General features: G+C 35.3%; 1 protein-coding gene across 1 annotated transcript in view; it reads left to right on the forward strand.

Annotated features, from left to right (window-relative positions):
• The window catches only part of HCRTR2 (hypocretin receptor 2), a 110,319-nt gene that overhangs the window by 91,455 nt on the left and 5,238 nt on the right, over positions 1-13,626 (forward strand). Inside the window, exons 5-6 of the mRNA XM_025419075.3 lie at positions 8,533-8,753; positions 11,892-12,013. Of these exons, the coding sequence (XP_025274860.1) occupies positions 8,533-8,753; positions 11,892-12,013 (343 nt within the window). The remainder of the gene's footprint in view (positions 1-8,532; positions 8,754-11,891; positions 12,014-13,626) is intronic.

The raw sequence follows: 13,626 nt of genomic DNA on the forward strand, positions 1-13,626 counted from the left end.
TAAATCATTCCTTTTCAAATATTTAATTAATTAAATAATTAAATTAAATAATTGAATGTAAATGGATAAAACACTCCAGATTGGCAGAATAGATCAAACAAACAAACATAAAATAATCCAACTTTATGCTATCTACAAAAGACACATCTCATATTCAAAGACACAAATAGGTTAAATATAAAATAAAAATAAAAATACGCAACAAAATACTAGCAAACCAAACCTATTATGTAAAAAAAAATGTTATATATGATGATCAAGTATGATTTAGCTCAGCAGTGCAATGAGGGTTTAACATATGAAAATCAATCAGCATAATACAACATTAACAGATAATAGACAAAACTCACATGATGTGGTCGTGCAGCAAAAGCATTTGCCAAAATACAATACCCTTTCAAAATTAAAGCACTTAACCAATAAGGAATAACAGAGACTTCTTCAATTTGATAAAAAGGTCTGGAGGACCCTTTGGCTAACATCATATTTAATAGTGAAAGACTGGGGCACCTGGGTGGCTTAATCGGTTAAGCATCTGCCCTCAGCTCAAGTCATGATTCCAGGGTCCTGGAATCCAGCCTTGCATTGGACTCCCGGCTCAGCAGAGAGCCTGCTTCTCCCTCTCCTTTCCATTCACGCTCTCTCTCACTATCTCAGTCAGGATCTCGGTCTCTCTCTCTTAAATAAATAAATAAATAAATAAATAAATAAATAAATCAATCTTTAAAAAAATAGTGACAGACTTAATATTCCCCTGCGAGGATCAGGAACAAGACAAGGATGTTTGATCTTATCAGTTCTATTTAATATTGAATAGAGATAGATTCTATACTGGTCAATTATTCAAGAAACAATATTAAGAACAATAACAAGAGGCATCAGGCTTGAAAAGAAGTAAACTATCTCTGTTGGTAGATTACATGATCTTGTATATAGTAGATCCTGAAGAAACCATATGCAAGGGTCGCCTGGGTGGCTCAGTGGTTGAGCATCTGTCTTCCACTCAGGGCATGATCCCAGGGTCCGGGATCAAGTCCCACATCGCACTCCCTGCAAGGAGCCTGCTTCTCCCTCTGCCTATGTCTCTGCCTCTTTCTGTGTCTCTCATGAATAAATAAATAAAATCTTTAAAAAAAAAAAAAAGAATCCACATGCAAAAAATTGAAAACAAGTTTAGTAAGTTTTGAGAAAAATAGTTCAGTAAACAAAAATTAATTACATTTCTATAAACTAGCAAAGAACAATCCAAAAATGGAATTAACAATTTCATTTAAAAGAGCACCAAAAAAGTAAAACACTTAATAAGTCTAAGAGAAGTATATAACATATACAACTACACAGTATCATTTAAAAATTAAAGAAGGACTATGTAAATGAAATGACATAATTTTGTTAAGACTTAATATTGTTAAAATAGAAAAATTCCTCAAATTGATCAATGGATTCATCACAATCCCTATCCATCCCCCAGCTGTCTTGTTTGTTTTTGCACAAATTGGCAAACTACTAAAATCATTACGGAAATGCACGAAATCAGGAATGGACAAAATAATCTTCAAAAAGATGAACAAAGTTGGAAAACTCACTTCTCAATGTCAGATGTTATTATAAAGCTAGAATAATCAAAATAGTGTAGTATTTGCAAACAGTCACATAGATCAATGAAATAGAATTCAAAGTCTATAAATAAACCCTTATATTTATGATTAATTGATTTTTGACATGACTGTCATCACAATTCAATGGGGAAAGTCATAGTCTTGTCAGCAAATGATGCTGGGACAATTCTATAAACTCAAAAGAATGGAACTGGATGTCACCTTACACCATACATAAACTTTAACTCAGAATAGATTATAGACTTAAATGTAAGAACTAATACAGCTCTCCTTAAGCTTACAGTGGGGTTACATACAAATAAACCCATCATAAGTTGAAAATAACCTAAGTCAAAAATTCATTTAAAGTACCTAACCTGTATAGAACATCATAGCTTAGACTAACCTACTTTAAATGTGCTCAGAGCACATATATATTAGCCTACATTTGGGCAAAATCATCTAACACAAAGCCTACTTTATAATAAAGTGTTGAGTATCTCATTTAATCTATTAAATACTTACTAAAGGTAAACAATAATGTTTGTAAATGTATCAGTTGTTTACCTTCATGAGTGCATGGCTGATAGGGAGCTGTAACTCACTGGCACTGCCCAGAATCATGAGAGAATATCACACTACAGTTACTATCTAGGAAGAGATCAAAATTCAAAGTGCAATTTATACTGAATATATATTACTTTTGTACCATCATAAAGTTGAAAAATCAAAGGTCAAACCATTATAAATCAGGGACCATCTGTGCTACGAAACTCTTAGAAGAAAACACATTCATTGTATGTCGGTAGTCAAACATCATTATGACATTGGTTTAGGCTAATGGTTTAAATGACACCATCACCACAAGCAAAAAAAAAAAAAAATTTAAATGGGTAAATTGGATACTATTGAAATAAAACATTTGTACTTCAAAGTATACCATGAGGAAAGTGAAAAAGCAACTCACAGAATGAGAGTAAATATTTGCAAATCACACATATGATAAAAGACTTGTATAATGTATAAAGGACTCTTATTGTTCAACAATAAAAAGAAATCACCCATTGAAAGTAAGTAAAAATTTGAATAAACATTTCTCCAAAGAAGATATACAAATGGCCAATAAGCACAGGAAGAGATGCTCAGCAATATTAATTGTTAGGAAAATGAAAATCAAAACTACAGTGAGATACTTTTTTATACTGAATAGGATGACTAAAATATTTTTTTAAAAGATAAGTATTGGTGAGAATGTGGAGAAATTAGTACTCTCATTATATGGCTGGAAAATGGAAAAATATAAAAGTAGAAGATGATGCAGCTACTTTGGAAAATAGTTTGGCCATTCCTCAAAATCTTTTTTTTTTTTTTTCATTCCTCAAAATCTTAAAGGATTACTGTGTGACCTAACAGTTTAATACTTAGGTATATACCCAAGAGAATTGAAAATGTGTCCACATAAAAATTCATACATTACTGTTCACAGCAGCATTATACATAGTAGCCAAAAAGTGGAAATAAACCAAATGTCCATTAATGAATGAATGGAGGTGGTATATACATACAATTAAATATTATTTAGTGGTAAAAAATAATGAAATATTGATACATACTACAACATGAATGCATCTTAAAATTATTGTTAAATGAAAACTAGACACGAAAGACTACATATTTTATGATTCTGTTTACATGAAATGGAGAGAATAAGCAAATTTATAGAGCCAGAAAGATTTATAGTTACAAGGGGTAGTAGAATGGGGTGATGGGAAGTAACTGATAATAGATTTGGATTTTCATTTCCAGGTGATGGTGTGATAAATGCACAGTTCTGTGAATACACTAAAGCCTACTTAATTACCCCATACAAGGTGAATTTATGGCATATAAATTTATTTATTTATTTGAGAGAGAGAGAGAGAGAGAGAGAGAAGTGGGGAGGGGGAGGGGGAGGGGCAGAAGAGAAGACTCCCTGCTGAGCAGGGAGCCCTATGTGGAGCTTGATTTCAGGATTCCAGGATAATGACCTCAGCCAAAAGCAGATGCTTAACCAACTGACCCATTTCCCTAAGGATTTCTTGCTTGATCATTCACCAGCATTGAACAATGCTGTTCATGGTTTCACTGATTATATACTACCTTCCCATAGCTCTCCTGTCTTTCTGCTTCTCTTTGTTTTGAATATTTCTACACCCTTCTCTGACTGTTAAGTGACTCTTTACTAGGTTCCTTCATAACTGTATAGCATTTTTTAGGTGATGTATTTTCTAGGCACTTTTTAATGGGGTGATTTCCCAAATTTTATTTCTCAGACTGGTTCTCTTTTTTTTTTTCTGAGATACACACAATCCCATATACATACATATACATTATGTATATGATTTTTTTTTTAATTTTTTTGTGTGTGTTTTTTTTTTTGTTTTTTTTTTGTGTTTTTTTTTTTGTTTTTTTTTGTGTTTTTTTTTGTGTGTGTGTTTTTTTTTGTGTGTTTTTTTTTTTTTTTTTTTTGTATATGATTTTAATGTAAATCTCAAAATCAGAGGATATGAGCTTATTAAAGGATATGATAAAGGATATGAATCAACAGCCAGATAAAGAGATACACAGGGCAAGGAGCTTCCATGTCCTCTCCAGGTTTGCCATTCGCCATACATCTCCATATGTTTACCAACCTGGAGGCTCTCTGTAACCCATTGTCCTTTTGGATGTTTATAGAGATTTCATTATGTAGTCATGATTGACTAAGTCATTGGCCATTGGCTGATACAACTCCAGCTTCTCTCTCCTCCTCAGGGGTCAGAGGATCGGACTAAAAGTTACCATTCTTTAATAGTTGGTCCTTCTGGCCACTAGCTCGGGACCTTAGGTTACCTTCATTAAACAAGAGACCCATTACACCTTTACAGCTCTGAAGCATTTTTAAGAATTGTAGATGGAGATCAGATCTATCTGGGAAGTATATTTTGGTCATCTGAATGATGTTATATATATATATATAACATCATTATATCACAAAAATACAACTGATTGTTTATTGATCTGGGGTTCTGCTTATGGCTCAATTTACATATTAGTTCTAGTGGACTCTTTGAAATTCCTTAGGATTTACTTTGTAAACAATAGTATCTCCTTAATAAAATCAATCTATATGCCTTTTATCTATTTTTCTTGTCTTCTTTTCCTGGCTAGGATCTCCAGTGTATTGTTGAGTAGAAGCAGTGAGAAATTTCATTGCTTTTTTCTCAGTCTTAAAGTCTTAAATCTTTCCCCATTAGGTAGGATGATAGCTAAAGGCTATTTATATATGACTTTTACCAAGTTGATAAAGTTTCCTGCTATCACTAAGTTTACAAGTTTACTGAAATTTTTATCATGAAAAGGTGTTGAATTTTTCAAATGATTTTCCTTTATATTGAGATAGTCATATTTTTTCTTATTCTGTTAATAAGATAAATTGCATTAATTTTCGAATGTTAAATGAACACTGAATTGCTAGAATAAATCCGGTTTGTTGAGTGAATTTTATTAATCTTTCTGTATGTTTCTAAATATGATTTGATAATATATTTTAAGCAATTTTTTTATCGCCATTCATGAGAGATAGTCAATTGCTTTCTTTTGTTATCATGTCCATGTCCTTGATTATTGGGGTAACTGTAATCCTATAAAATTAGTTGGAAAGTATTATTTCTTTGAATTTCAGAAAGAGTCTGAATAAGAAGGATATTATTTATTTTGTACTGTTTGATTGAATTCATCACTGGATCTCTCTGGGCCTGGAGGTTTTATGTAGCAAGGTTTGGTATGATAGCATCAAATTTGGTCATCTTTAGTGTCATTTTCGGTAATCTTTGTTTTTCAAGATATTTATCCATCTCACTTAAGTTTGGAAATTTATTCATTATTCATAATATTCTCTATTCTTTTAATGAATGCAGCATGTTTGCCTTTTCTTATAACTTAATCCTGGTCCAAATACTTCTTATGAAAGAGCAGGTTTCAAAATCCATTATTTATGGGCTTTGATATTTCCAATTCATAATTGGAATGGAATTCATACCTCTTCCAGGATGATCAAAGATGATTTTAAAATTTATAATAGTGGAAGGAATAAAAGTGGGGAGAGAGAGAGTGTGTGTGTATGTATGCATGTGACTGTGTGCGCACGTGCATGCATGCACATGCTTTCCACGGTGGGATTGTTGAGCTCTTCCTGAGGTGACAGGGAAAGGCCTTCCTACATGGACAGCTTTCCAGGTTGGATTTCTCAGTGCCCTTTTGTATGACTATTATTTCATGTAACTAAGCATATATTAAAAAATTTACTGACTTCCATAATACATTGTGTTGAAGTTGATAAATGGAAGCCTTAGTGAGAATGGGAAAAGATGAGCTTTGCAATCAGACAGACCTGAGTGCCAATTCTGACTTGTTAGACGCAGACATGGACATTTTGTTTAAGCTTTCTCACTGTCTGCTTGATCATCTCTAAGTGGGATTTATAATAGTCTACATTTAGGAACACATTAGTAATTACTCAAGACTATACAGTGTTCCTGGAGCTCAATTAGTATCAGTGATTTCTATTATCATCATGCTGACTTTCTGTAGACATATACAACTTCTCGATGGGGACATTTGTAGGTCTACTCAAGATGAGTTCAGGATTAAACATCTTCCATCCTTTATTTAGATCATCATCATCTAAAAGAGGACATTATGACTGATTTTGCTTCTTTGTTTTTCCTTCTGAGTGCAGGGACCATAGCCATACTCCCACTGGCAGTTTTCCTTCATGAGGATTCTGTTTCTGAAGGTTGAGGAAGTTACCAGATGCGTAATTTTGTTTCTTTCCTTCAGGGGAGCACTCAGTGATAGATTTGCCAAAGTTTCATTTAGAAAACAGTTCAAGATCATTTAGCAGATATTTATAGGGTTACTCATGTTAGAGTTTTACTGGAACTTTTCAACATCCATTGCAGCTTCTTCTTAGTTATTTTTTAAATGACTATTTAAAAAGAGACTCACAGAGGAAGAAGGATCCTCGGTGCCTCCCCACACACGCCACCAGTAAGATAGATAAGAAAATGTATAAGATCACCATTATGTGGAAAGATGAGTCTACATGACAGAACATATAGATCCAGAAGAGATATAATTTATCAAATGTTTTTCTATTTAAGGGCAGATTTTCATTAACTTTGTTTCTTTTTGAGAGAGAATAGTTATGGTCAAAAGAAGCTCCATATTAATTTGTCTGTGTAGAAATCAAAGTAAAATTCTGTTTGCAAAGATTATCTAACACACCTGGTTCTTGTGATGTATAAAGCAACAGAGCCCATCCAATGTGCATTCTTAGAGAATACAGGAGCGCATGGCTCTGTGCAGGCTAGCTGCACAGAGATAAAAGCAACAATTGAATAATCTTAACAAAACAAAGAGGACCATGGAGTCTTAGAATGAACACAGGGCTATGGTGTTCTTGTTGGCACATTTTCCTCTTAAAAAATTACGTGTGCTGAATTTTATTGTTTTGCTCACTAAACCCTATCAATCTTTGTGAGCTTGCAATTAAGAAAATATTATAGTTGGAAGGACTCCCTGCTATTATCAAATAACTTTGAAAAGAAATGGAAAAGTACAAGTTGTATAACTGTTATTACAAATTCCAGCTATTTGAAATGTTAATGTAAGACCACAAGGGATTCTCACTGTATTTGTATGCGTTTTAAAGGCCAGGCTGGAACACAAAATTGGTTTCAAGCAATTTCATAACAAGAAATAGTAAGCAACAGAGAGTATTTTATTTATTTATTTTTTATTCCCTCATTCAAGGTTTGCCTTGGCCAAACCTGAGAAATAAAATCTAATAAAAAGCACTAGGTATTTGAGTCCTATCTGTCCATCTGGCAGCAGATGGCAGTATTGATGCATGAAAAAAAAATCCATTCGGGTTATTTTGCAATTACCTGTTGGGTTTTCCCCTCTCTTTAAACTGAGGTATTTGAGCTGAGCCTGAATTCCTAACAAGATGATATTGTTGTCCTTTTACAGGTCTTTGCCAGTTTTTACTTCTCTCTCCTTTTAATTAAGAGTTGTGCTTGGTTGTTGTTTGCTTGCTTTGTTTTGCTTTTAAGAGCAGTTGTAAGTTCACAGCAAAATCAAGTGAAAGATACGCAAGTTTCCCAAATGCCTCCTACCTCCACTCATGCAGTGTCTCCCCATTATCCATATCCCTCCCCAAAGTGATACATTCGTTACAACTGATGAACCTACAGTGACATAGAGTCATCCAAAGTCCATAGCTTACCTAAGGGTTCACTCTTAAAGTTGTACATTCCATGGGTTTGGATAGTGTATCCAAATACATTGTATAATGTATAATGACATTTAGCCACTGCCCCAAGAATCCTCTATGCTCTGCCATTTGCCCCCCAACACTCCCTCACCACCACCCGCTGGCCACCACTGACTTATTTATTGTCTTTCTGATTTCACTTTTCCTAAGATATCATATGGTTGTAGCCTTTAGAGCTGTAGCCTTTTCAGATTGGCTTCTTTTACTTAGTAATATGCATTTAAGTTTCCCATGTTTTTTCCTGGCTTCGCATTTCATTTCTTTTTGGCACCGAATAATATTCCATCATCTGGATGTACAACTTTGTTTTCGGTTTATAAAGAGCTATTTGTAGCTCTCTTTAGACCTTGACAAAAATGGGATGTTCAGCTTCTTTTCCAACCAAACTCCTATTTGATATTCAACTGTATTACTCCAGAACATATTCAGCTCAGCAAACGTTCTAGGGAAACAGGCCCTCACGGCTCTCTGGACCACAAGTATCCAGAACACTCTTCTTCCTGTATTTTCTAGTTAGTTTTCCAAAGTGGAACTTCCCTGAGTCAGATAGCAATAAAGAGTCTCTGTTCCTTTTAGATCCCTGGAACATCATCTGTAGTTCAGAGAAAATGGAAGCCCCTGCAGCCTGCTTCACAGCCTCGAGGGCCAGGACAGCAGACCAAGTCCAGGATTAGCGCTGTGGCCGCTGAAATAAAGCAGATCCGAGCCAGACGGAAAACAGCCCGGATGCTAATGGTTGTACTTTTGGTGTTTGCAATTTGCTACTTACCAATTAGCATCCTCAACGTGCTAAAGAGGTAAAGTTCATGTATTCTTTGAAAATAAAGTGACTGTCATTTCTTGGTTCTTAATGAATACCTTTTTCTTGTTCTTCTTCTTTTTCTTCTTCTTAAACCAGAGTAAAACCCTAGCCCTTTGCCCAGATAGTTTGTTAGGCCAGATAACTCAAAGTGCTGTTGTTCCCAACAGGTAAGGCAGAGAGCCTTTTAGAATGCTCAGACTCCACAGGCTCTTGTCCTGGAAATTCTGTGTTGAATGGCAGACAAAAAACAGATGTTCCCCTGACCTCTTCAAGCTAATTGCTGAGCCTTAGTTGCAGAAAAAGTTCTAATGCAAAAAAAAAAAAAAAAACCAAAAACCAAAAAACAAACCTCATTTACAGCTTGGGGCTCTTTTTTGATCAGAACAAACAGGTTTTCCAAAACTTTGTCCTCATACATAGGGAATTATGACAGAAAGATAAAAAGAGATAGGGATGTTTTGTTAGCATTCTAATTATACTTAAAAGTGCATTTGTAAGCACATACAAAAAAATGGAATCACAGCTCAAACTGTGTTTTGAATGTTTAAATAGGGGAAAAAAATCCATTTCCTGAAGGCACTGAATCAAGGGCTCAGGGTGACTATTAATAAAAATTAGCACAAAACGTTTCGGTGAGAAAGTGTGTTATTTGTTAGGCTACAGATACACTGTTCAGTTAAAACAACTGACCAACCGAACAGCGAACAGCGATGCAGGGGCCACGGTACACATGAACTTCACAGCCAGCCAACTTTATTGGGAATTATCATAACTGTTGCAAACAGACTGGCCCCAAGGTAATAGTAATTTTGTTTATAATAGGCTTCGAACTTAAACTAGGATTGCTCCTCTCACTTTTCCCTGATTCAGAGTCAATATCATATTCCTCACAGCTGGAGGCTCTGGAGAGCCGCAGCTTTGGCTGGAGTCACACACAGTAAAGGTGGTATAACCAGCTGCAAAGATTTCTCATTCTTCTTGGCCCTTGTTTTTGATTGCTTAATAACTTTTTTGATGGAAAATGAATCTTTGTTTGGTAGTATTATTTAGTACAGACATAGCCTTAAAGGCGTCAGATTTTCGGCAGCGTGAAGCCTTGAGATACATACTGGCTCACGAGAAACTGAAAGCTCCTCTGCCTTCCACATCTCTTCCTAGTTTCTGTCTGATTTTTCTGGACCACAGAAATCCCATACAAATCTATTGTGATCTTTGGCTAGATGCTGTTTTCTACTTTTACGAATCTTGTAAACATGCTATACTACTGAATGACTTTCAGTAGTCATTTAGAAAAATGTTTGTACTTTTATGGTAGTCTGTCTAAATTCAATGAAAGTTAGATTCACTGCTCTCTGCACTGCTCATTTGGATTCCCTGCATCTCAGCACTTGTACTTGCTCTTTAATTAGTTCCAAATATTTATTTGTCCATAATATTTTCCTTATTTTTCTAATTTAAAGACCTCCCTTTCCAATGAAAATAAACAACTAAGAAGAAAGTCTATGTTAAATTATTTCCTTTTTTTTTTTTTTTTTTTTTTTTTTTTAGCATTCTGCTCTTTTCCACAAAATTTGAGAAAAACTTTAAATAGCCTTGGAAATTGTTTTTCTTTCCCACACACATTTTCTTCAAATGCTTATCCCTTTGCTTGCCCTTGTACCTTATGCTTGTGTTTCCTGTCTCTTACCAATACATTCCTACACTGTTTTCCTTAAAACAGTTTTTTGTCTGACTCCTTAAAACCAGCCTCTGTAAAGCAGTTCTAGTTTGTCTAGGATTTCAAAGACATATTATGCCAGAGGGTCATAACATACCATTAATTCCATTTGTCCATGTTATTTCCCTCCATATTGTATTTTTGTAAAACTCCAGTACTCCACAGAGCATCACTTTATTCCAGAAATGCATTTCTATCATGGGCACCATCACATGTAATCGAATTACACAATCAGTGATGGAGCCTCTGGCAGGAAATGCATCATAATCTTCAGCCTATAAAATTTATTGGGTAGTTACAAGTGACCTGCTGTTGGCTAGTGAATAGAATTTGATAGATGGAATATTTCTGAGTATGGAACAAATCTTTAAAATGATATACTTCTTAAAGATTTTATTTATTTATTAATGAGAGACACACAGAAAGAGAGAGAGGCAGAGACACAGGCAGAGGGAGAAGCAGGCTCCATGCAGGGAGCCTGATGTGGGACTGGATCCCAGGTCTCCAGGATCAGGCCTTTGGCTGAAGGTGGCGCTAAACCGCTGAGCTACTGGGGCTGCCCTTAAAAATGATATTTAAGTTTAAAATAATGAAATATTTTTCAGAGTTTAAGTAATCAATGAAAATACTAAAACCCAGGAATTTTAGGAAGTTACCATAATTTTGCCTACTAAAAACTAGTTTCTCTCTGGCTGTAATGAAGTCCCAGAAGGCAACTTACAACAAGGCTGGGAAGATTATACTTTGATCAATGCACAAAGGCAGGTAGGAAGTAGTTCTCAAAGACTGCAGTTTGGGAGTGCTCTTTAAATGACACACAAGGGCAGCCCTGGTGGCTCAGCTGTTCAGCGCCTCCTGCAGCCCGGGGTGTGATCCTGGAGACCCGGGATCGAGTCCTGCGTCGGGCTCCCTGCATGGAGCCTGCTTCTCCCTCTGCCTGTGTCTCTGCCTCTCTCTCTCTCTCTATGTGTGTGTGTGTGTGTGTCTCATGAATAAGTAAATAAAATATTTTTAAAAAATAAATAAATGACACACAAAATGGAATAGTAACAAAAATTGTTCAGTCGTATTTAGAAACAAAATGAAAGAAGGGACACATATGTATTCAACGTCTATACTCTTACCCACCAGAAATAGTATTATTGCATTTGTTGTTTATAGGAGCGAAAGATCATTATCTGACTTCATTTGGCCTTTGATTTACTAATTGTGCGATGGAGATTTTGTTCAGGCACTGAAATTTTTCTAAACCCAGTACAGTGCCATACACCAATGCCTGCTGCCGAGGAAGACACAGGTTAGGCAGCTTCCATCAAGGGCTATGTTCACTCATAATTTTCTTATTTAAAAAATACTTTTCAGAATCACCCTGGATTTCCCATCATTGTTTTTTGTTTTGTTTTGTTTTTCCCACAGAGTATTTGGGATGTTTACCCACACGGAAGACAGAGAGACCGTATATGCCTGGTTTACATTTTCACACTGGCTTGTATATGCTAATAGTGCTGCGAACCCAATTATTTATAATTTTCTCAGTGGTGAGTTTTCAAATGTTCCTTCAACATAAGCCACAATCCCAGCTAAGCGCAACGGATCGATGACCAAAAGGTTTTGAATGCTCTCGGAATATGTGAAGAGCTTAATTGCTATACAATGAGATATTTTTTTCCCTCGAACTAATTCATCTTGAGGTTTTTCCCTTATGAAAGGGAGCACATGTTACCTAACTCATCAGAGAAAATCATCTAAGTTATTCGCCTGTAAAATTTAAAAGAAATGTTGAATAGGAGGAAAGTGAAAATTGTAGGAACTGGAGAACACAGAATCTTGCTTGTCATATATTAAACTTATGATTTACCAAAATGTAAAATAATTTTGTCTGAAAAAAAAGAACAGGCTTGCTATATTATTTCCTTTGCCAACATTGAGATTGCCTCCTTGAGACTGAATTGGAACCATTCCACTTTGGGGTATTTTTCTGTATTTACATTTCTCTTGTGAGTAACATCTCGTGGGGTTATCTCAAGATTTCTCACTGACCACAAAAAATGATATTACTTCTAAATAACACACAAGCTAAATGACACACACAGACACACATCTGTAACCGATTTAATCTTTCTCTGTTTATGGAACCTACAGAATTGTAAAAAATCATTTATCTAGTTGTTTTATTTACAAACATTTTGCCTGACTGACCTTTATAGTTGTGTTTTAATTAGCTACATCTTGACACTGTCTTCTCTCACTGCTCGGCTATTTCTGTTTCATTGCTATCTCCAAATATATGATAATTTGATATGGAAGAAAAGGCAATTCGTTTTATTGCATACTTAATAAAGTATGTGTATTTTCCAACTTCATCTTTGGCCTTGTAGATTGTATGGGTTATTTAAAAAAAAAAAAAAAAAAGGACCAACTACCCAGTCAGTGAGATTTTTTTTTTTAACAATTTTTTTTTCTCAATCATGACATATACCCTTAATATAGCTGCTTTATTTCATCTTTCAGAGACTCGGGTGGTGTATATGTGGGGTTTGTTTTGGCTTGGATTGCCCCTTTTCTTGCCTTCCCCTGCCACATCCAACCCATCTCCAGAATAAAGACATCATTAGATCTGAGATAACCAAATTCCACTTACTGCTCATGTGCTTCCTTTGAGGGGTCAAGGGACCATGTGGAATTGTGGCTTGGAAAGCAGTGGAGAAGCCACTGGGGTTAGAGATGACTACAGCCCCAAGCCTTGCACTAAGCAGATCAAACCTACAGAAGTCTATAGAGAGAAGTGTTTGAAGTCAAAGCAACAGAACCAAGTCAAAGTGCTATTGTGGGGTGGAGTGAGGCAGGGTAGGTGGCTGAGAATCCCTGGGAACTTGATATGTGCCTGTGATTGTCCAAGTCCCTTGAACATTCTCTTCTTGTGTAATCACTCAGTCACCCAGTTTGGTAATGGAAGCTCAGAGAGGAGAAATGATGACCACCAAAACCGTTCATTTATCCTTAAAAGAATGACTTTTATTTTCATACTTCTCCAATTTCACATCAGTAATGTAAAGATAAGAAATAACTTCTAAAATTTGTAGTTTTTCCTTGTTTTTTCTACTGCCTTATAGAGATTATGAAATTTTAGAAATTTTCTATATATTTTAAG

Source organism: Canis lupus, chromosome 12, assembly GCF_003254725.2.
Source record: "Canis lupus dingo isolate Sandy chromosome 12, ASM325472v2, whole genome shotgun sequence".
NCBI lineage: Eukaryota > Metazoa > Chordata > Mammalia > Carnivora > Canidae > Canis > Canis lupus.